At 32.5% G+C, this 22,517-nt stretch overlaps 1 protein-coding gene across 2 annotated transcripts; it reads right to left on the bottom strand.

The window, feature by feature from the left end:
* Window positions 1-3,958: 3,958 nt before the first annotated feature.
* Window positions 3,959-11,914, bottom strand: LOC115968880 (factor of DNA methylation 1-like). Of its 2 annotated transcripts, none has more exons than XM_031088410.1 (7): window positions 11,787-11,914; window positions 8,157-9,045; window positions 7,297-7,478; window positions 6,925-7,014; window positions 6,519-6,806; window positions 5,643-5,855; window positions 3,959-4,476 (listed from the first exon to the last, which is right to left on the bottom strand). In XM_031088410.1, the coding sequence occupies exons 2-7, from the start codon at window positions 9,043-9,045 to the stop codon at window positions 4,246-4,248; spliced, it is 1,893 nt and encodes a 630-aa protein (XP_030944270.1). In that variant the 5' UTR covers window positions 11,787-11,914; the 3' UTR covers window positions 3,959-4,245. The 2 variants fall into 2 exon arrangements, with proteins under 2 accessions (XP_030944270.1, XP_030944272.1); XM_031088412.1 differs by having other exon boundaries at window positions 8,157-9,049; window positions 11,787-11,898.
* Between the last annotated feature and the right edge of the window lie 10,603 nt (window positions 11,915-22,517).

Genomic DNA, 22,517 nt, shown 5'->3' with positions numbered 1-22,517 from the left:
GACTAACCATATACTAAAACATGGTTACAAGACTTGTTGTACAATTAGAATACTTTGCTTTCACAAAAATTAGGATTGGGCTTGAGCCTTTAGTTGGATTGAGCATATTATCTTTAACATCTCCCTCAACTCATGATTAGAGCAAGAAGACAAATTAAGCTTAAAATGTAAGCTCATGAAGATACTTTGAAGATGACCATGAATAACCAGGATGGATGGAGAATGGACCAAGCACAATTTAGAATGATTATGCAATGAAGGATGTCGAAAAATGGCTATATTGGCCTAATGACAACTACATAATGACCAGGGGGTTGATATGGCTAGGGATGGCTACACTAAGAGCATGAGGAAAATCAACAATGGATGACATCATGATGAAGCATGGGCAATGGAGGAATACCAAAAAGGCTACTAAGGCCTAAGAATAGTTGCACTAAAATTAGGCCATAGAGAGACGCATGTTGTGATGCATTTAACACCTATTTCACTTGTAACCAAACTTTTTGGGTTTTTTTTTTTTTTTTTTTTTTTTTTTTTTTTTTGGTTCGAGGCATAATTTTGAATTGTACCTAGAATAGGTAGTATTGACATGAATCTTTCCTTATGTTTGGATTTAAAATTAATTAGATATAGACGAACAATGACACCTTAGAGTCTCAATGATTGGTGGTGATTCCTTATACTAGTTCACCACAATATCTAGTAACCAAACCCTCCCATACATTCCAAACTTAGTATTGCCAATAGTCAATCCAACAATCTAAATGAAAGGGAAAAAAAAAAAAAAAATCAGGGATTGACCGTTTGACACTTGGCCCAGTTCCTTAGGAGTTATATAGTAGGCAATTGGAAACATACATTTGAATCATATTTGGGAACCTCAGATTCATCATCTAAATAACTACACCCAAATTTCACCATTTTTAATATGGTAGACATTTTAATTCAAATTAGAATGCTGGTAATGGTGCCGAACTTTTGTTTCAGTTTAAGTAGATTACCACTATAGCCCAAAGCCCTTATAGTGATCTGCAAGAACTCATCGACATGATGGGGTATACATTGATTAGTTGTAGTAGGCAATGGAAGTCATTCCCAAAACTTGTCTATTAATGGTTTTTTTAATAAGGGTAAATTCCATAAACCTGCCTTGAGGTTTGGGCTAATGCTAATACAGTCCACAACATTTAAAAATTGACCATCCTAATCCAATGACCAAACTGTAATACAAATGCCGTTACTTTTTTTTTTTTCCTTCTTTCTTCTTTTTTCTTTCCTCTTTCCTCCTCTGACCCAGAATCACCTCTCTCTCTCTTTCTCTCTCTTCCTCTGACCATCTCAATCCATAACCTCTTACCAAACCAAGCAACCCCAGCCACCCGACCCGACCCACAACCACTTCAAATTAACCATCCTCTGCTCAAATTCGACGACGATCAGCCTTCCTTCACTTAGATCCGGCGATGATTTTTCTCAGATCTAATTAGATCCAGTGATTTTGGCTCAAATCTGAAGATATTTTTCAAAAACCCGCGTAGATCTGGTAACTTTGGCTTAAATCCAGCGATGTTTAAGCTTAGACTGGTAACGTTTCACTCTCCTCCACTCAAATCTGGCAACGTTTCAATCTCCTCTACTCAAATCTGGCGCCATGGTGGTGGGTTTGCAATTTCTCCTCTCTTCCTCTTTGCGGTGGCGTTGTGGTGGTGGGTTTTGTAGTGGGTTGGTTTTGGTTTGGATTGGTGATAGAGAATTTGGTTTTTTGTGGGTGTGTTGGATTTTTGTGGGTTTTGGTTTGTGTTTCTGGTTCTGGGTTTGTTGTGGGGTGGTCGATATTGCTGATGGGTTTGTGGATTTTGTTGGTGGTCGGTGGTTCTAGGTTTGTGGGTTTTGTTGATGCTGTTGCTTTGCTGGTGGTTGATGGTTTTGTAGGTTTTGCTGGTGGTTGGAGGTTGGTGGTCGCTAGCTTTTATGGGTTTTGCTAGGTCGGTGGTTGCTGGCTTTGTGGGTTCTGTTCTTCAGTTTTTTCTTCTTCTTGGAATTAGAGAAAGGGAAGAGAGAAGACTCAAGAGAGGGGTGAGAGAGTGGACAGAGGGTATGTAACGGTGTTACAAACAATTTCAGAATAGGGACTAAAATTGTCACTTTTTAAATGTCGTGGACTTTATTGGCATTAATCGCCCAAACCTCAAGGGAGGTATGTGAAATTTACCCTTTTAATAAATGGCACAAGGTTTTGAAAATGGCTCCCTTTGTCACTCACTTCTAACTGATCTTTGACTGAAGACAATGCCAAGGCTCAAATACCACTATTGGTCCATAGATCCAGTGAACTCGCCATATAAGGAGTTTATTGATGAACACTGTCGCAACTTACATATTAATTTAGACAATTTAAAAGCGAATGTAGATTCTCTTGGATATGACGAGGCTGCTACATTCAATCTGATGAGCTTAATACAAGAGTCCTTTATATAATTATGCCCAATGTAGTATATGAAGTTATTCAATAAAATATTTTTTTATTATTTTTTTATTATTTTTAAGTATAGATGCTTGCTGGCCTTCTCGTTTTCTCTCTCTTTATGTCTTTTCCTTCTCTTTGATATAATGTCCCTCTTCATGGTTTATGTGAGTTATTGATAAATGTGGAGAAATTCAATTTCCATTTCTTTTGACCTCTTTTCAACCCTAAATCAAATATTTGCTCTTCCCTACAAAACCCTATTCATTCTTAAACCCTAACCCCTTCTTTTAAAAGTTCTAAACCCTAATCCACACATCCTCCTAAACCTTAACCACCACAACTTTAACCCAATATAAGCACACATTGAGAGATTCTCCAATTTGTCCTACGTGAGATTGTCAATACGAATCCAAACAAAAAACTTGTAATTCTAACCATCACACCACTGATAAAACACTTAACCCCACCTCAAAGAAGTTCCCGACATAACCTACATCAAACAACTTATATGTACTGTTTTGATGAAATTTCAACTCAATCCAATTAACTGAAGTTGAGAGTAAAAATCGTAAAATAATTACAATTCCAATATTTTTAGGTCATTTCTAAATTAATTCCCTATCGATCAGCTCTACTGCTCTAGTACAAAATTTATTTGAACTCCTTAAGGGTCTCTAAATTACTTAAAGTTTTACAGGTATGGCCTACCATTTATAGGTTAATTGCCATGTATATTTCAACACCAATTGATTTTTTATATCATTAATTAAAATCCCCCCACTAGGAAGAAAGCTCAAACATGTTCCTAAGGATTTAGGGTCCCAAAGGGCCAATTACTATTTTATCGAAAGAAATCCATTAACTGAGAAAATAAGCTGTAGATGACTAGATGTTGGCTTTCAATTTAACCATCTTGGCTTTTCAAAATCAATCTACACTATCAATGGGTCCACAGCTAAGTGGTAGAGCATTGGACTGCAATCTACACACTCTATTATAACTTTTTACGTATAACCAGATCAGAATTACCTTGAGGAGCTCTCTGTATACTAATTTAATATATATCATTAAAATAGGTTCCAACAATATCATCTGGACACAAAATTCAGCATAAACAGACTAGATACATCATACCACAATGTTAGTCAATAAGTACTTTTCATATTGGCTTATGGATGAATATAAAAAATTTCATAAACAAAAACATAGAATTTTAGTGCCCGTTTGGTAATGTTGTTCTAGTAACGTTGTTTGTATTTTTTGGAAATACGTGTAGGTGAAAAAGTGTGTAAAAATATGTGTAATGTTGTTTAAACACTGAAAACTGTTGTTCAAAATACACTACCAAGCACCCCCCCCCCTAGTATCTAGGGTTCATTTTAATTCCAGATGCATATAAAAACGTGCCCAATTTATCAATAAAATACATATAGCATGTCATAGGTACTACTCAAGAATCAAATGACACCCCAGCACAAGCAACTTCAATTTCGTGCTAAGGTATATATAGCATGTAACATGACCAAAACAAACATAGAGCAAGTCAAAGTAGGTTAACTCATCTAAAAGAAAACCCAAAACAAGCAAAGTAGCAAACTACCTATTACTCTATTACTCATTGCAGAAAACCCTAAACAGTTCATGGGGCACCAAACAGTTTTGATAGAACCATGATTAAATTAACAATTTCTTAACAACTTAAGCTACGAGAATCATTTAACAGAATATCAGTGTACCTCCCATTTAAAAAGTGAAAATATTTCAAATCCAATGCCTCATGGTCTCTTGTGCTTAAGTGCCTTGATATTCTTCATCATGTAACTGATCACCTCCTTTAATGTAGCTTTCCTTTCTTCTTTTAAGTTCCAAAGCTCAGGAATAACGTATCGGCCGCTTGGATTATACTCATTCATCTCTTTCAATGCGGTAACAACAGCTGCATACACCTGATCCCCCAACTCCTCTTTGAGATTTCGTAATTTCTCATCTTCTTCATTTACTATTTCCTGTATTAAAAAGCAGACGAGCGAGTGATTAATCTACAACCAATCATCTATGTCAAAGTGAGCAGGAAAAGAGAATGTTTGATCCTGGAACTAATGACACTGTACAAACCAATATGGAGAGCTTTGGGTCATCATTTGGATGCTCAAAGACTTGATATGAGAAAAACAATCATCAATATATATATATATATATATATATAAAAGCAAAGACCTCGTATGGGAGTGTATGAGGTCATACCAAGTGGTGCTCTAATTTTGCATTTAGCCTTTTTTTACCTCTTTCATTAAGTTTTTTTTACTGTTACCCAAAAGTCCACATTAACTAATTTTATGTTATGTTTGGAAGGAGAGGAAAGTAGAGGGGAGGAGAGTAGAAGAAAATAGTTATCTTCCACCTTGTTTGGATGTTTTTAAAATTAAGCAAAGGAGAGGGGAATAATTAGTCCTTCCTCTTGTTTAGATATTTTAAAAATTAGGATGAGAAAGAGAGGAAATGATTAAATATATTTAAATAGACAAATTTATCCCTATTTGAAAATGAACTTGTAACATTGATCTATAATTAATATAATTAATTTGTTAGATTAAATATAATTATATGCCTTAGCATAATTTAATTTTAAATCATCTATAAGACACATGCATGCATTTGTCCACACCACATCTTAATGTCGCACTATTGATGAGTAGAAGACGGTGATTTTCATGGTTTCATTACTCTTTTGTATTTATTTTTGGTTTCATGATTTTTAAAAAAAAAATAATCTTACCTTAAAAATGCTACAAATATGCAGTGAAACTACTAAACTAATTTTTAATATATCAAAATTTATATGTTTCTTTACTCTAATTTAGTTTACTTTTCCTTTATAATATATGTACAATATTATCCAAAACCGTCTTACATAAAATATCACAAAATTATCCATACATCGTACGGGCAACTTACTAGTTGTAAGAAATTGGAGAGAGTTGAACCCATCACCCATCATGAATAACGTGAGAGCAGAAATATTATATTGCAAGCTAATTCTAATTTATGCCTTCTACAATAACATATGCAAATATAAATAATAAAAGACAAGCAAATTTGCACAAGCTCATAAAATAAATACATACGTGAAAAAAACAATAATAAGGTTCAAAAAATATTTAAAATAATATACCTGAGTATCCCCATTGATATGAACAATTTTAAAAGGATGCCATCCTGGATCCTTCAGGTTCTCCTGCCACAAAGAGCACAGCATTGAGGCTTGCAAATTTGCTTCCTCAATATGAAATCGCTCCTTGCATGCATCTTGAAATGCCTTCTGATTGATTTCTCCCATTCTCTTTATACCAATATTCATTCGAGCAGTAAGCACATCTGTCAAACCCTACAGTGAGTAAAAAGGAAAGCACAAGGTCATTTGTGTTTCTGAATGTACCAGGAAATATAAGGAATTATTTATCAATTATGGAGTTGTGAAGAGTGAACCCATGACTATCGCTCGATTCAAGAGTGGACTAGGATATGAAATTAAAAAAGAGATGTCTTATGTGTATTTACTATTTAGAAGATCTCTGATATGCTTTAGAAACAGTTATCCAATTGGAGTGGTTGTAAAATTTAAGAAGAAATCTATGATTTTCAAGCCTAAATATAATGCTGAAATGCCAAGACTGGTTATGCAAAAACCTAACCACCTGCCTAGACTGTACTGATCTGCACTGACCCGTACAGTTTTTTTCTGGGGCAGTTGGTGTAAGTCTGTCAGAATTGGTGCTATAAGGTCAGTCTGGCATGCGGGCTGCATATTTTTAGCATGCCCTAAACCAACCAAACCTGTGTATGTCTCACGTGGAAGTAATGGAAGGAGAGAAATAGGATGACATTTGGGGGTTAAGTCAGAAGCTTTTAATGTAAAGAAAACTCATTAAAAAATCCTTCAAGAACTTATCAAGAATCCTTATTTAGTGCTGATGTTTTGAAGAACCTTCACCATATACAGGCAAAAAAAAAAAAAAAAGTAAATATATATATAGCAGAGAAACCATACTGTAATTAATTCTTTGCGAGTCTCTTGTAAGTCATCATTGCTCTGTCGCTCTTTAGCAATAAGAGCTTGATTCGTAGATTCCAAATGATTCAGATCCTCAACTTTTTCTTGCAATTCATCATTCATCTCTTCCATCTTCTTCTGAACTGCTGCATCATCATAATCTTTATGATGCTTCATCACCTGAAGTTTCCCTTTTATCTCTTCAATTTCCATCTCCAGTTTTTGTTTAGCAGCCAGCTCCTCTTCCAACTGAAGTATTTTATTTAGGGCAGCCTCTTTCTCCCTCTGAAAATTAAAATTCCTAATTAATGAAAGCTACAGAAAGTGAAAATTAAAGACATACTGTTAAACAGTAGATTACATGCTATAGTCTCTAGTTAAAACCAAATACTAAGTTGCACACCTTTTGCTCCTCAACCAGCCTTGCGACATTCTTATCAGCCCTTTTCTGCTCCCAGGAAGCCATTTGAAGTGAATTGTTTCTCACACCATGCTACATAGACACAAAAACAATATCAGTATACAGCATGAAGCATTATTTTACAAAATCAAAGCAATTGTTTTTGCCTAATCGATTCAAGAAGCTTCTGCAAATTGGTCAGTAAATTGATCCGAATATACTAATACTAGTAGATTTGGTTCATTTATCCCACATGCTACTTGGGGCAGTAACATAAGCTATGCATATATAGAGAGATATAGATATGAAGAACAAAGTTAAACTTCTTATGGATGAATATTGAATGGCTGGGAATTTCACTTTCACATATATCACCTTTTTCTTCTCCTCATCAAGCTTTTGTCTCTCACGCTCAGTTAGTGCTTCACGTTTGTTCAATTCTTTGCTCCAGGATTCAAGTCTATTGTTCTTGTTCTCCAATTGAAGTTTCAGTTTTTCTTGTTCATCAAGTATCCTATGAATTTTTCCACGGTCAAGCCGCTGCAACCTCATTATTTCTGATAAATAAGTCAAATAGTTAAAAATATGATCAATTTTTCATATACCATATTTGTGCATATTATAAAAATCGATAAACTATCACTTGTCCTAAAAGCTTAAACTTTTAGGAAATGATGAATTTTACAAGGTTTCAAACTTAGAACCACCAACTCTGATTAGACCATTACCATGCTATGCTACACTTGATCAGAAATCTACATTCTTAGAAAACAATTAATTTTAATCATTTAACCACAATTCTAACAAAAATCATTAGCTATATTTTAAATTGCTGGAGATTTCATGATCGTCTCATTCCTTGGGTTCAACGCTACGAACTTAGTTCAAAAAAAGTCTTGGAAAACTTATTTTCTTATATGTCACAACACATAAAACCATAGGTCTCAAGAGCATGACGTGCAAATCCAGAAATAAGGAACAAGTACAATCTTATAGTTAATTTGGTTTTCTCAAGGAGAGTAATTCAACAATCATCAGACTGTTTGAACAGACAGTGAAACATATGATACAACCAATATTATTTAAGTTTGGCTAAGCACAAAGTGAAGCAAGCTTCACCAGAAACTTAAAGGAAGTTTCACCAGACACAAACAGACACTGCAAATGAACATAATTCAAAAAATGAAGCATGTATCAAGAAATATGCACAAAAAAAGAAAATGAAGAATACAAACCTTCTTCATAAGCATAGTTTAGCCTGTCTTTCTCTTCAAGCATCCTACTTAAGGTCATGGTCTTTTCGTTGTACTTGTACTCTATTTCATTAAGATTTTCATTCGTAATATTAATTTTATTAGCTAGTTTTGCCACAACATTGTTTCTGTTTTGCGCTGCTTCCCTGTCAATGTCAGATACTGTTCTTAACTGCCCATTCCTGTGAAGAATATCACCCATCGCCCCTTGAGCTTCATAGTCATCAGCACGTGCACACCACCCATAGCATTTACGACCATGAATTTTCTGTGCATACCACTCCTTTTTACCGCAATGTTCAGTTTCAAAAAATTTCTCAAATTCAGAACAATTCATGAAGCCCTTCCAATCATTACTAAATTTTACAATGGCCTGTCCTATTTGGTCCTCCCCATCCGAGAAAACTACAATATCCACCGGTTGAAATCTCCGGAACCTTGTCAACAATTGTTCAGTAACAAGTAAAATGTCCTTATTGCTAAATACTATATTAACAAGGATACCCATCCAAGGCCATACATATAAATCATCTAGCTTTGGAGGTGGAGCAACAGGTTGTGGCAAAATTGGACATTGTGTTTGGTCTGCTTCACTTGCTAGGTCAGTCTCCAAGTACTTTGACAGGGCAAGATGGTTTGCCTTTTGTTTTGCACTTTTTTTAGCTGAACCTTTACCTGCTCCTGAAGCATGTTGAAGCAACTCCTTGTACTTGTAATCTTGTTTCTTCTTCCCAGCACAGAATGGACATCTAAGGTTGCCATTCAAACCTTTAACTTTGTACTTTCCAGCTCTCAGCTCCTCATATGGTTTCTCTATGTGGTCATTGATCTCAGATTCACTAATATCTGACTCTTCAGAACTGTAGTCCATCTGACTTGTATACAAACACCGAAAATCAATGTCAGAAGAATGAAGAGATTTGAAGTGAGAATAGAAACGCTAGAAATTATGAAGGTAGAAGCTTGTCAGATAGACAATCCAATGAACATCAAGCAGCAGTTTCACCCAAAAATGAAAAGCAAAAATAAAAACATCAGACCACTTTATATAACAGAAAGTTTAGAAGAGTGAAGCTAGGTTATATTGACATTAAAGCATAAATAAGGCCAATGCCCGTTGGAAAATAAATGTTGTTGCAAAAAAAATTGAATAGTCTTGCAACACTGCAATTGCAATGAGGCAATCATATAAACATTTAAAAGAATAAATACTACACTTTTCTTATTTGAGTGCACAACATCAAATTCCACTATTAAAAAACACAGTTCCTTGAAAGATATTCAAAAAGTATAAGGCATTTTGAGATTAGAAGAGTTAAATAATTTCAACATTGAGAGCAAATATAATAAAAAAATACTAAAATTTAAAGAACAGAATGAACCAATAAGGATTTGTCCATTTACATTTGGGTTTCATCTAATAAACATGGTTTTAAATACATATATAAATAACTAAAGCTTATTATCACTTTTTATAACAGTAAAACAAAACTCACTTACTTGTCTGTTATGCTTTGCAAAGTGTGCATGCTTTTGTGCTTAAGCAATAGCTGATAAAAGACAGATGAATGACTAATAATCTAGATACAGGAAGATAATTAAAAAAAAAAAAAAAAATTTAAAAGATTTGTGAGAGTATTATTTGCAAGTAGGTATTAAATTCACAACCTTACCCTGCACCCTAATTTTTATATGGATCATGGAGAAAGTGCGATTTAAGCTAGAGCTCATTGGTTATGGGATACTTTACTCTTCCTTATCTTCCCTGAACTAAAGTACTTACTCAGGTTGATCTTAATAGGGTATGTTGGGCAAACTACATCGGGTCAATCCTAATAGGGTAACTAGTTTTAAATTTCTATAGTTTCGGTGAATTTCTTAGAATATGAAACTATATTTAATATCTATTTAATACAAAAATATCAACTTCGACAGAAAATCTAGTCTAGACAAGCTACATACAAATACAAACCAATTCAAAATTAAAGTTATGAGGGTAACTTTCTGTTGTTGTGACACTTTTAGAAATAAACTGAAAAGAATATTTGGTAGCCAATCAATCCTTGAAGTTGGTGGAAGATTTATTAAATTTAATGAAGACTCGAAAGCCATATACAGAGATTAAAAGATAGATGATCGTTGCTGCAACACAAGGACAGTGGCAAAGCACAATTAAAACGCTAGTTTGCTTCCATTTTTGCAGATTATTTTATTAAATAATGAGTCATAGCTAGAAATAATGAGAAGAAAATGTTTTAACATGACAAATAGGTGTAAGAATCAAACAAGAACCCCAAATGAGAAAACAAAGATCAAGAATCTAGTCATTTTAAGGTTGTAACATAATGTGTCAGCATAACAAATGAGGGTTCTTCTTGAACATGAGATAAAATGAAACAGACTATTATTTTCAAAACATATAGCAGAAAATTCATGACTTAGACTTCTTATGCATAACTCTGAGTACCCTCCAAATTCTTCATCACACTATCTTTTGGGTCAAAAATTAAGTTAAACCAGCCTAGTGAGTACTACTTTCCCCACAAATTTCATAGTCACCAAGCTTATATCCAATGTCAAATTTACAAAACATGATAATTTTATAACATTCAGGAATTGGACAGACTCTTAACCAACTAAGTACCTGAAAAGTTGCTTCATAATAGAATACAAATCTTCTTTACTATTTTTTGTGTTCCATTTTATGTTCCAACTTGCAATGTATTTATTTAACTTTCCTTATAAAATAGCCAAAGTTTAAAATAAATAAAAAATTGTAATTAGTGGAACATAAAGTGGAACACAAAATGTGGTATAGAGTCTTTAACATTTTTTGTGTTCCATTTTATATTCCACCAATCACAACTTAGCATGTATTTATTTAACTTTCCTTATAAAATAGCCAAAAGTTCAAAATTAAAAAAAATTTAAAAAAAAAAAAGACAAATTGTGATTGGTGTAACTTAAAGTGGAATACAAAATGTGGTTATGTGCCATATTTTTTGTGTTCTACATTATGTTCCACCAATCAATTACAATTTGTCATCTATTTATTTAACTTTTCTTATAAAATAGTCAAAGTTGAAAAAAATAAATAAATAAAAAAAGACAAATTGAAATTAGTAAAAAATAAAGTAGAACATAAAATAATATGGTATAGAGGATTTGTATTCTAAATAATGACCATGTAAACTTGTTTCCAAACTAAGAATGGTTTCTTACCTTTCCAGGAGTCATACCTTATTTTTTGCTCTATATTGTGTAAATAACACAACCAGATAACTTATTTTTTCCTTATAGGAAATGGGTTTCCTCTACATTACAATTTATATCTACAAAATCCAATTTTTATTTTCAAACTTCTTAAATACCCACTAGATTCAACAAAAAACAACTACTACTAAGCATATTTAGGAAGTGGGTTTACTTTGAACTTTTTAAGTGGAATAATCACCAAAATTCTTCTTCAAATTTAAGCCACGTTGAACACAAACACACACATTCTTCAGAATATCAAAGATTTCTTTTGTTGTTTGTGAACAAACAAAATGATATTATATTGAATAAATACAATAAATCAAATAAGAGAAATTCTATAGAGAGAGTACATACATTTGACTCTCTGTCTTCTTCTTCTTCTTCTTCTTTGAAGGGAGAGAGATGATTACGATTCACGAGGTTGCCTTACAAATGTTTGGAGAAAAAGAAAATTGTATTGGACACATCTGACATCTTTACGAAGAATAATAAATAATATAAAATAAATTATATATACTTTGGGCATAGAAGAAGCCGTGCGTGTTACGCCAAGTGTAATTAATTGATAAGTGGTTGTACTAAAATTTATCAGTTTTTTAACATAGAATCAATCAGTGCGGTGAATGAATTTAAATATAGTTTTTTTTTTTTTTTTTTTTTTTTGTGGAAATAATAAGATGCTAGGTTCTACGCTTAATATATTGTTTGGTTAATGTAATGACATAATTCGTAACGAACCGTAACAGTGTTGAGTTCGCACGTAAAATGGCCCAAACAATATCATTTGTAGAGCGTGGATTTGAAAGGCTAGGCTTTGGTCACCAGGCGGTGGGTTTTTCGCGGTGTTCATACATGGTTAAGTTTTCTTCACCCCTAGAGTCTTTCTCCTGAAAGTAGGCTAGGAGGCTCTGGTTTTTAGTCATTTTTCCCAGCCCCTCCTTTTTAGATTACTTATTTTTCCTTTTATACTAGCCTGCGTTCACTGTCCTTCATCCACGTATAGGGTCAACCTTTCCAAAACTGATACTTGTCCCATCTGCCCATACCCAAAGTCGTCGGGGGTGGTTGTAAAAACCGAAGAATATGGCTCTGTCAGGTGCAGAGTATTGAATGGCAGTAAGGGCAGCTTTCCCTGGATATTTTAGATTTTCTTTCAAGCTTAGTCCTATACCGTTTTTGCCCCTCTTTCCGGTGGGGCTTTGGGTCTGCCGAGAACTGAATTGTCCTCAGCTATATCCCGAGGCTATCTTTGTGCCTCATATTATCGAGTTTGGGCCATAGCCCTCCTTGGCTTGGGTCTTTGGACTCCCCACAGGTAAATGGACCTGGCCCATAAATTATTTGGGCCCCACAGTTAATAATCTCTAAATATAATTTTTTGAGAGGGTGTTTTCAAGATAAAAAATAAAAAATAAAAAAAAATTTTAATAGTATAATTGTAAATAAAATGAAAATAGTGGATCCTACTAATTTGTTCAAACTCTTTTATCTCTTTAAATTAAAGAATTTATTTTTATCACAAAAAAATCTCATGCTCCAAATTTGAAACTAATTATTATCCAAAAATTAAAAATACATGAGCTCTATTCTTATCATTATCAAAAATAATAATAATAATAATAATAATCTAAAGATTCTACACTTTACTTTTTGTGAACTTTTTAAAAGAATAAAAAATATTAATGGTCTTTCAAACATTTTTTTTTTAGTATTTTGAAAATTATTTTTAAAAATGGGAGCCAAACATATATAATGTAAAAATTATTATTTAAAAACTATTTTCAATTTCAATTTTTCGAAAAATGTTTTCATATTTTTTTGAAAATAAAAACAAGAATCCTTCTACCGAACAGGCCTTTTTTGTTCTAATTAGGTTTTGTTTTACTGCTTTAATTATTATTTTTTTTTATAAACACAAAAGTTTAATAGTTTTTTTTTTAGGGGACAAAAGTTTAATATTTGTTATCAAGAATTCTATCTTTTTTATTCTAAAATTATTTTATTCTAGCTTGATAAACACCAACTTTTTTTTTTTTTAAGTTTTGTTGAAATCAACGTTTTTATTTTCTTTTTCTATAGTAAATTTGTAATACAAAGCCTAGGAAACATGAAAACTTCATTGAGAGTACTGTATTTGTGTCGTACTCGTACCAACTATTTTATATTATAATTTTTCAAAAATTGTTCGTATTATCGTGTCTACTTCCTAGTACAAAGATTCCTCATCTTGCTTTTTTTTTTTCTTTTCTTTTTTTTATTAAGTGTCTCAATTTTATTCTGAATTAATATAATGTATGTGTGACGCACGGTAAATTCAAGATTCATATGTACATTTTTTAATCTAATGGTCTTATTGTCAACATGAAGTCTTTGTGCGAAGAGAGTGGGATTAATCCTTCCTCAAAAAAAAAAAAAAAAAAAAAAAAAGGTGGGATTAACCCAAAACATCCTCTTATTTTGTCATTTAATCAGTTTCAAACATTTTAGTCTCATAGTCAAAGGACGTTCACTCCAAGTTTTTTTTTTTTTTTTTTTAACTAGGTGAAGATTTACTCCAGGATGAAGTATTTGTGATAAGAAAGTTGAATTAATCCAAAGCATCCTTTTATTTTGTAATTTGATTAATTTTTAAACACTTTGAACAGAAAACTACTCATTATTCATTCATTCATTCAAAAAAAAAAAAAAAAAAACACTACCCATTATCTTCTCCCAAAAAAAAAAAAAAAAATTAAGTGTAAAAAGTTTAAACTTTTAACAAATTTAATACTTTAGATTTTTCAGTTAAACTCAAACATATAACTTGATTTAATTAAATTTCCATTTGGAAATATAAAATTATTTGTACCATATTTATCAATGTTGTAGACATATGTTTTAAATTATGTATAAAATAAATAAATAAATAAAGTACTTTAATAATTTAACCTCCACCTTCTTATCTTGCCACACATTATTGTGTATGGACTTGGGATAAGAAATTTGGGATGGAATTTTACTCCAAATTAATTATAATGTGAGAATTCCCAATATTTAAATTTCCTTTTTTTGGGTCAATGAAGAAATACAATTCAAAAATTATTTGAAAATTTAAATATGAAACATGCAAATATCTAAATCTCAATCCAAATTCTACAAGGATTATATACGTCCAAAATATTTTCATAATAACTTATAAGTGGTTAAAACCTACCACTAAAATTACTTATTTTTTCCACCAATAACACTCTATAATAACTTACTACTTAAGATTTATTATGAAAATTATAAAAATATTTTAAAAATGGTATGAAGATTGCATTTCTCATCCACCATTTACAACAAATATTCTACAGACATTATTATTGTCATGTCACTTACCCTGACTACTTGTCATTGGCTGCCAGTATCGCCAGCCCTTACGAACCTCTCTACCGCTATCAGAAGCCCTTATACATGTCATAATTTAGAAGGTTTCAACTAAGGAAACCTTCTAAATTACATATTTTGACCTTTTTTATTTTTTATTTTTCCTGAGAAAATTAATTACTTCAAGATAAAATTGCTCCATTTGCATTTTAATTTAAAACCAATACAAATTGTCCCAACTTATAGGGTGAATCACTTTTTCTTTTCTTTTTTGGCTGAATATAGGGTGAATCACTTTTGCTTTTAGTTGACATGCATGCTAATCGAGATCATCAGAAGCCTAACAAAGAGAAATGTGGGCAAACCCGGCCCAAATTTAAGCATGTGAAAAGGTTGCACTGTTATACAGTCATGTATCAAAAATGAAACCCTTTACATATATAATTCAATGAAGAGGTTCTGACCAAGGAAAGAAAAATACCAGAAGAAAAAAAAAAAAAAATGACAGCATAAATTCAATTGACCTCTCTTTGACATAAATACTATCTCCATAAACTTTGCTCACACCTTTAACAGAGCAAGTTTTTGGTTATATAAGTTCATTTAGGCCAGGCTGAAGCAACACAATGCTGAATAATGCTTTCTTGCAAAATTGTTGAACCTGTAACATAGTTAAGCCCGACTATGGTTGTGATCAGTGACCCATTCCCCCTTTGCTGGGTCCAGAATTACCTTGGTTTATAATAAAACCTTTCATGGATGAAGAAGAAGAAGAAGATTGATGTTTGAGAACTCTCAAGCCCTCAATATGCATGGAATAAGAGAGCAAGAGGGTCATGAAGATGATGATGAAAATGATATTGAAGCCCCATGTAAGAAAATGTCCCTTCATTCTTTTTAGTAATCTCAGAGGCTTTAAAGGTTTTTGGTGTGGTATAGAGTGAAAGGAGAGTCTAATATATATAAGGTGATAGAGAGGTGAGGTGAGTCCGTGAGTGCTTAAGATAGGTGTGTTTTTGTTCTTTCACGTTGCGCTGTTTCACTGGGAGATGCGTTATATATGTTCTTTGAGGTTTTGAGTTTGAAAACGTATAACCCACGGTTTGACCGTTGAAATGCATGCTTGGCTAGCGATGTGGAGGATGAAAGTTACGTAAAATTTGGTGGGCTAAAATTGTTAGAAAAGTGTAATCCATAATATTTTCACAACAAATCATATATGGTTTATTGCTATTGGTTCTAATTTAAATATACTACTGAAATTACTTTTTTTGTCTCACTAATAACAGCCTATAACAACCTGCTACTTAAGATTATTGGTTCTAATTAATTTAAACTTACGACTGAAATTGTTTTTTTTTTTTTTGCCCCACTAATAACAATTTGTAACAATCAGCCACTTAGAATTATTGGTTCTAATTTGAACTTACTATTGAAATTACATTTTTTTTACCCTAACTACCAATAACAACCTGTCACTTAGAATATGTTGTAAAAGTGTTGTGAAAATGTTATAAACAGGGCTCAAAATTGTTAGGCTACGGCATTTCCTTTACTTTTTGATGTAAAATTTCTCTCTCCAAAAACAAATATATTTTAGTTTCTCTTTCATTTCCCCAATGGCCTAACACTCAAACCTACTCTGTGACCCTTCAATGAGCATTTTAAAGTTTTGTCAACCGACTAGTCACTAAAATTGGACAAATAATTCAGTATTCACAGACATGCTTTGCGTTTCATATAGAATTTATGTCCATCTGGCCTAAAAATTGACATGTTTTAGCATTCCCCACAAAACATTAGCAATGATATAAAACATAAACAAAAAAACAAAAAAGAAAAAAAACTGAATTGATCGTGTTGATTTCTTGCCTATGTTTTTCCTTTCAATTTTTTTCTTCTTTTCAATTCATTAATTAAAAAAAAAATCACATATTTTTCAATATAATTATTTCAAAATATAATGTTGCTAGTATTAATTTGATCCTCCTCAATCCTCATCATGATCTAAGTTGCTAAATCTTTGCCTAAAATCATGTAACTTAAGAAGCCCAGAGAATGTCACCACCACCTTTAAGCCAAGAATTTGGTGAGAGAGAATCATAAGTGTCTATCAACAGAATTAGACATGGCAAAATAGGTTGAAATTCGTTGACCCGACCCAAACCAGCCCAAACTTGCTCGTTTTGTTCCGAATTAAATATGGGCCAACCCGTGACCCACCTTTTTTATTTGTGGGCCAACCCAACCTAACCTATGGCCCACCCATTTTTTAACTTTTTTTTTTCCTAAAAAATGTTTAAAAACTATATGACATTTATGGTAAGGTGTGCTAGACTACTCCTAGGTACATATCATTATTATAAAACACACAATGAACTTGTGTGTTCTAGCAGTTATGCCCCCTATTTACTAAAAAAAAAAATAAAGAGTTAAATGAAAAGAAAAAATAATATACAAAATGAATAATAATATACTAATATCTAAGTATCTAACAACATGTCCAAGTTGTTTTTTTTTTTTTTTGTTTTATCCAAGTTTGTCTATTTAATGTAGTATTAATAGTAATAATGTAATATACTAATATCTATCTAATCTAAGTATCTAACTAGCACAAAGCCACAAACCCGGCCACAGTGAGTCAACGACAAATTAACAAACAATAAACAAAACAAAATAATTCAATAGTGACTCAAAAAAAGGCAAAATCCAAAGTTGGTTATATGGATTTGAAGGTATTTTAATTTATTAATAGAGTCATATAAATTATACATTTTTAACTCTTTATTGATAAGCTTTGATTTACTTTCATGGTACACTTATGTTATATTAAAATATTGTATTGTAGATAAAGATATTGATGAAATTGGCCAACTTGAACTATAATTCACAAGTATGAATATTTGTAGTGTTGAATCTACTACCAACGTTGAGTAGATTGAGGTATACATAATTCTTATAAAATATTTACTTGTTCTTGTTCACTTAAATTGTTATGTTTATTTTTAGAGGTTTATATATATATATATATATATATAAATAGTTTATCTTTCTATATAATCTAACATTATTATTATTTTAAATGCAAGATTTGTGCACTTAATAAGGCTGATAACTTGACATGGTCCATAACATTTAGTTTTTTATTTTATTATTATTTTTTTTGGTTCTTTTGTGAGAATGATATCATTAGTGAGCTTTGAATTTAAAGTGTGCAAAAAAATTTAGTCATGCTCAAAAGTCAAAACTGTTTGAATTGCAAGGATATGAAAATCCTTATGTTTGTTGGTTTGTTTATTTTTTTTCCTTCACATCACATGTATGATAGTAAATTAGTAACAAATAGTCTAATTATTTGATTTGATTCATTGTCTCTAAAAAGTTGGCATTTATTTTATTTTATTTTAAATGTGAAAAATATGGGCTAACCTGACCCACAACCCGATCGATCCGACCCATTTTCAACAAGCTTAAAATGGCTTGTTTTGGACCCGCAATTCGAATGACCCGACCCATCCTGACCATTTTCCATGTCTAAGCCAAATGACCACAACACGTGGACAAAAATGAAGAAATGTTTGCACAAAGTAATTAAATGACCAAGCCATAGTAACCAAAATTTCAGAGTCAAGAACATGTATTATATAAGAGCACTAGCATTGGGGGGTGTAAACACCTCCCATTTGCTATTTTACATCCAAAACATCAAAAATTGTCCAACATCCAGGTATGGGTTCTTAAAAATTTTTGCAACTTGTGAACAATGGGTTCTTATATATAGAACCTACTGTTCACTTGGTTGTAAAAATATTATTATTATTTTAATAGAAAATGAGAACCTTCTCTCTCCTCATTTACTCTACACGGTACAAGTCACAAACTACACTCTCCTCTTCTCACTCATTCTCTTCATCTCAATCACTCTTTTCCCTCTCTCTACCAACTACAAAAGCTCCATTGCCCATGCTCAATCACTCTCTTTTTCGATGACTTTTTTTTTCCTCTTCACTGTATTGCTCTATCCCCAAACTGAAGAATCAAGGGTTATTGGTTTAATTTTGAGTTTCTTTTGGAATTTTTGGGTTTCTCGATGGAGCATGCTTCCTCCTCGTTTCTGGGTTTGTAGTTTCTTGGTGGCTAGATCGACGATGGAAGAAGTTGGTGTTTTTTTTTCCTCTTCACTGTATTGCTCTATCCCCAAACTAAAGATTGAAGGGTTGTTGATTTAATTTTGGGTTTCATTTGGAATTTTTGGGTTTCTCAGTGAAGCATGCTTCCTCATCGTTTCTGGGTTTGTGGTTTTCTTGGTGGCTGGATCAATGTTGTTGGTGTTTGTCTGTTTGAATCGGTGGCTAGATCGATGAAGGTTGTTGTTGGTGTTTGTATGATGAAATGATGAATCAGTGGTTGTGTTTGTCTATTTGAATCGGTGTCTATTTGTTTGTTTGAATTAGTGGTGGTTTGGCGTTTGGGTGGTGGTTGTGCTTGGTGATTGGTTTTTTTTTCCTCCTGTTTTGTTGGTGGTTTCTGCCTTAGTGCAATGTGTGTGATGGTGGGGTGGTGGTGGTTGCTGCCTTGCTAGGGTGTGTGGTGGTGGTGGTTGCTACCTTGATGGGCATGTGTGGTGGTGAAGTGGTGTTTGTGATTGGTTTGCTTGGGAGATAGAGACAAACCAGAGAGATAAAGACAGAGAAAGAGAGGAATGGAAGAGAGAGAGAGAGATATATATATATATATATATATTTTAATATTGTATAGTTTATATTATTTTAATAAATTGGATGTAAAAATAGAAACTGGGATGTTGGAGGAGTTGTAAAATGAGATGGTAGAATAGATAAAGTAAGGTTTTAAGGATGCAAAATAGAACTTTTTTGCATCCTTGGATGCTAATGCTCTAAGTCGTAACTCACATGCAATGTTTTGGGTACCAAATTTTGAAGTCGTTGGCTTTGGCCCAAATTTGGTTCAAACTCTTTCATAAAGGCCTAGATATTTATGGTTTCTATCATCCAAAATTCTATAACATATCTTTTTCCCATTTGATCTATAGAAACAAAAAACCCTCTATAGGGTAAAAGTCTATGTGTATATATGTGTGCATTGTTGAGTTTTGTGGAGCCTAGTTGTATTTAATCCGAATCATAACCCAATTCAAAATAAAATTTCTAATAGTTTTTAATAGGCGATTTTCTGAGGCTAAATCCTTGGAGCGGAAGCTTGGGCCGATAGGTCTAAGCCATTGCCCCAGGAAATAATTTTTGGCCCGTTTTGTAGTCCGTTGTGAATCTTGTGCATAATATAGAAAAACTATTGTTTTGGAGATTAGGATTTCATGTTTTTTTTTAGAAAGAGAAAACTGTATTGCCACATCTTGTAATTTTTTCTATGAATAGTGAAATCTTTGCAACTTTGTGAACTTAGGCAAATTGCCAAACCACATATATATTGTCTTGTGTGATTGTTTTATTTTGTCGCATATTTTTCTCTATTTTTATATTTCATAGATCTAAGAATTTTGTGTTTATTCCTCTCATCTGTGTGTAAACAAAAAAGGGCTAAAGGACATATGTATTTCAAATTGACAAGTTATGTGATCAAAGATAAGTTCAATCAACAATATTCTTGGATCATTTGTATTTTAAATACATGCAATATAAACTTGACATGAGCTAGGACTAGGAGTGATTGATTTTAACAAACTGAGCAGATCTGGCTATCTTATCAAACTTTGACGAACTGAATTAAGTATGGATTATTGGCTAGAGTTTAGCTCAAGGTCTCTCTGAATTTTAACCAATCAACTGAACTGAACTCACAACCTCATGCTCCAACCAATAATTATAAAAGAAGGAAGTACTAGTTGAGCTATAGCTAACTAATTGATCATCCCTAAAGCTAAAAATGTTAAAAGATTTTGATGGCTAAAATCATGTTACCACATATGAGTTCAGTGATTTATCCAACAAAGGGGAAAAGAACAAAAAAATTTGGTGGCAATTGGGAAAAAAATCACAATTCTTTTTATGCTTCTTCACTTGAAAACTGAAAATAAAAGTAAATGATTACGTTTTTTTTTTTTTTTTTTAAATTGACGACAAGGAAACATACCCAAAGAGTGACCATTCTCTTTAGCCTGTCAATCATTGAAGGATGAATGCTGCATTTATTGTGTGATGTCTCTGCTTGATTAACCTTTGCTCCAATGGCCAAGTGCACCATGCAATTCACGAGGGATAATTACCTTTAAACCGCGATACAAAATTTGGAGAATCGTAAGATTTCTTGGGAAATATACTTAATGATTTAAATATTCTCTCAAAAGTTTAAGTTATTAGAAATTGTGAATTTAATCTAAAAAAAAAAGTATTCAACTTGTATGAAGCTCTTTAATAGATCCCTTTAGAAAAGAAAATTTCCGTAAAACATACTCCAATTCCAAACTTATACTTCTTCTGAACGCACATTCAACATACCCAGTAAACTTATACTTCTGAATACTTTCCTACAGTACACTTTACTATGAAAATAAGTGTTAGATGTTGGGCTGTTGGCTTTCATTCTAACCATCTTGGCCTTTCAATATCTATCTACACTATTTATGGGTTCATAGCTCGGTGGTGGAGCATTTGACTGCAATCTACGCCATCTATTATAACTTCTTAATTATAACCAGACCAGAATTACCTGAAGGAGCTCTATCCAAACTTTTAATTCCATGAGCATAAAAAGTAACAAACGTACCCTATATCAATAAAATTACATATAGCATGTCATAGGTACTATTCAAGAATCAAATGACACCCCAGCACAAGCAACTTCAATTTAGTGCTAAGGCATATACATGCATAGCATGTAAGTGTAACATTACCAAAACAGGTTAATCAAGTGATTCAACAAGGCTTAAATGGAATAAATTCAATGAAAAGAACAAACCAATCTTATAAACACCAAACACAGAACAAGTTAAAGAAGGTTAACTCATCTAACAGAAAACCAAAAACCCTAAACAGTTCTAATAAAACTATGGTACAATAACCAACAGAGCGTAAAACACATCTAACCCTAATTAATATCACACAGCTACAAGAGCAACTTATATTCCAAAGCATACAGATCCTCAATATTTTTTGGTTGCAATTCATCATTCATGTCCTCCATCTTAATTCTTCAGAAGAGCTGCAGCTTGAAAATGCTTCACCAGTTCTAGTTTCCTAATTTCCACCTCCATCTCCATTTTTTGGTTAACATATTGCTGTTTCCACTTATATTCCAAAGCATACAGATCCACAATTTTATTTTTATTTTTTTTGCAATTCATCATTCATGTCCTCTTCCTTCAGAAGAGCTGCAGCTTGAAGATGCTTCATCACTTCTAGTTTCCTAATTTTCATCTCCATCTCCTTTTTTTGGTTAACATATTGCTATGTTATTCTACTTATATTCATACAGATCCTCATTTTTTATTTTTATTTTTATATTTTTGCAATTCATTATTCATGTTCTCCATCTTCTTCAGATGAGCTGCAGCTCGAAGACGCTTCATCATCTCTAGTTTCCCTTTCATCACTCTAATTTCCATATCCTTTTTTTGCTTAGCATATTGCTGGTTTTCCAAGTAAAGTATCTCTAGGAGGACCTGTTTCATCCTTAGAAGCTTAGTTTTAAATTCCTAACTAATGAAAGCTACAAAAATTCAAATTAAAGACAGGCTGTTAAACAGTAGATTACAAGCTA

Source organism: Quercus lobata, chromosome 11 (assembly GCF_001633185.2).
Source record: "Quercus lobata isolate SW786 chromosome 11, ValleyOak3.0 Primary Assembly, whole genome shotgun sequence".
Classification (NCBI taxonomy): Eukaryota; Viridiplantae; Streptophyta; class Magnoliopsida; order Fagales; family Fagaceae; genus Quercus; species Quercus lobata.
The sequence above is the reverse complement of the archived record's forward strand: the minus strand, read 5'-3'. Positions and strand labels throughout refer to the sequence as shown.